This window comes from Diospyros lotus, chromosome 7 (assembly GCF_014633365.1).
Source record: "Diospyros lotus cultivar Yz01 chromosome 7, ASM1463336v1, whole genome shotgun sequence".
Classification (NCBI taxonomy): Eukaryota; Viridiplantae; Streptophyta; class Magnoliopsida; order Ericales; family Ebenaceae; genus Diospyros; species Diospyros lotus.
This window is the reverse complement of record NC_068344.1, coordinates 30040759-30041956: the sequence shown is the minus strand read 5'-3', so window position 1 is coordinate 30041956 and position 1198 is coordinate 30040759. Positions and strand designations below refer to the sequence as shown.

At 38.5% G+C, this 1198-nt stretch overlaps 1 protein-coding gene across 1 annotated transcript; it reads right to left on the bottom strand.

The window, feature by feature from the left end:
• Window positions 1–516: 516 nt before the first annotated feature.
• Window positions 517–957, bottom strand: LOC127805660 (protein DOWN-REGULATED IN DIF1 11-like). Its single transcript, XM_052342412.1, has one exon. The coding sequence runs from the start codon at window positions 955–957 to the stop codon at window positions 517–519; it is 441 nt and encodes a 146-aa protein (XP_052198372.1).
• Window positions 958–1198: the final 241 nt, after the last annotated feature.

Sequence of the window (1198 nt, the reverse complement as noted above, 5' to 3'; positions counted from 1 at the left end):
AATCTAGCCATGCTCTTTCTTATAAGTTTGCCACTTGAGGTAGACTTGTAATAATCAATTGTAAGGATTGTTGTTATCTAATTTGAATAACTAAATTTTTGATTTAGTTCCCTAAATAACTGAGATTTATTAATAATTTTTTCTTTGTTTTTCATTTTTAAGGGTATTTTTGATAGCATTTAGTTAAAAAAAATATTTTTTAATTTATATGAAAAATAAAAACCACCTCCTAGAAGTAATTTTTCATGAAAAATATGTCAAAATATGCTTTAAAGGATTGTACCATAAAATTCAATTTTACGGAAAATGCAGTATGTCAAGTAGCAAAGATAAAATTCAATTCCTCAAATATGACATTTTTCATGAAATTTTCATGCCATCAAACACATACTAAATTCTCATTCCTTATTTGATATTTATTTGCTTTGATTTCTTACCACAATATTAATTATTCTGCTTTTACAGCCAATAAACTGCATTTTTCAACACATTGCGTGGCAATAGAAGAAAATAACTCTAGAATGGTGAAGGAGGGGGAGAGGAAGGCTTCAAAGCCGCGGCGCACTGGTTCCAAGCCTCCTCGGCGTTCGACATAATCTGTGCCTCCGACGCCATGTACTCGGGTGAGTTGGCAATCAGCGCGACAAGGTGTTTCTCGCATGTCCTCCCCATCTTCACGAGCTGGCTGCAACAGGTACCGGAAATGGTCGTCTTATCGAACATTCCATTGACAACCTCGTCGCCGCACTCCGGGTCCAGCTTCTCTGCGCAATCCTCCAGCAACGTCCTTTCTTTCGGCGAAATGCTGTCCAAGTATGATTGATCCTCTTCAGTGGCCGGCGCCGGCGCCGGTGACAGTGTAGGGGAACTGGCGTCTGCAAGTGTGGAGGAGGCCATGAGCACGCTGTAGACGGCGAAGAAGATGGCCATGGTAGAGAAGTTGCCGAGCCTTGCCATGGCGATTGGGACTGCTGATATTAGCTTATCTTGGTTGAGGTGAGGCTGTACGTATAGCATTTGGGGTGGGATCATGAATTTATAGGTGAAAAGAAATTAAGTGGGATTTAATTGTTTTGATTCTTCAGTTTCATTTGCATTTATGGTGAGTTTTTAGGTTCAGACTTAATAAACAATATTTAATGTTTACTTAAAAAAACGATGCTTTGCAGATCTCAGAGCAATTTACATAATTATATTA

Coding starts and splice junctions, on each gene's coding strand:
- LOC127805660 (XM_052342412.1), bottom strand. CDS start 957: ATGGCAAGGCTCGGCAACTTCTCTACCATGGCCATCTTCTTCGCCGTC.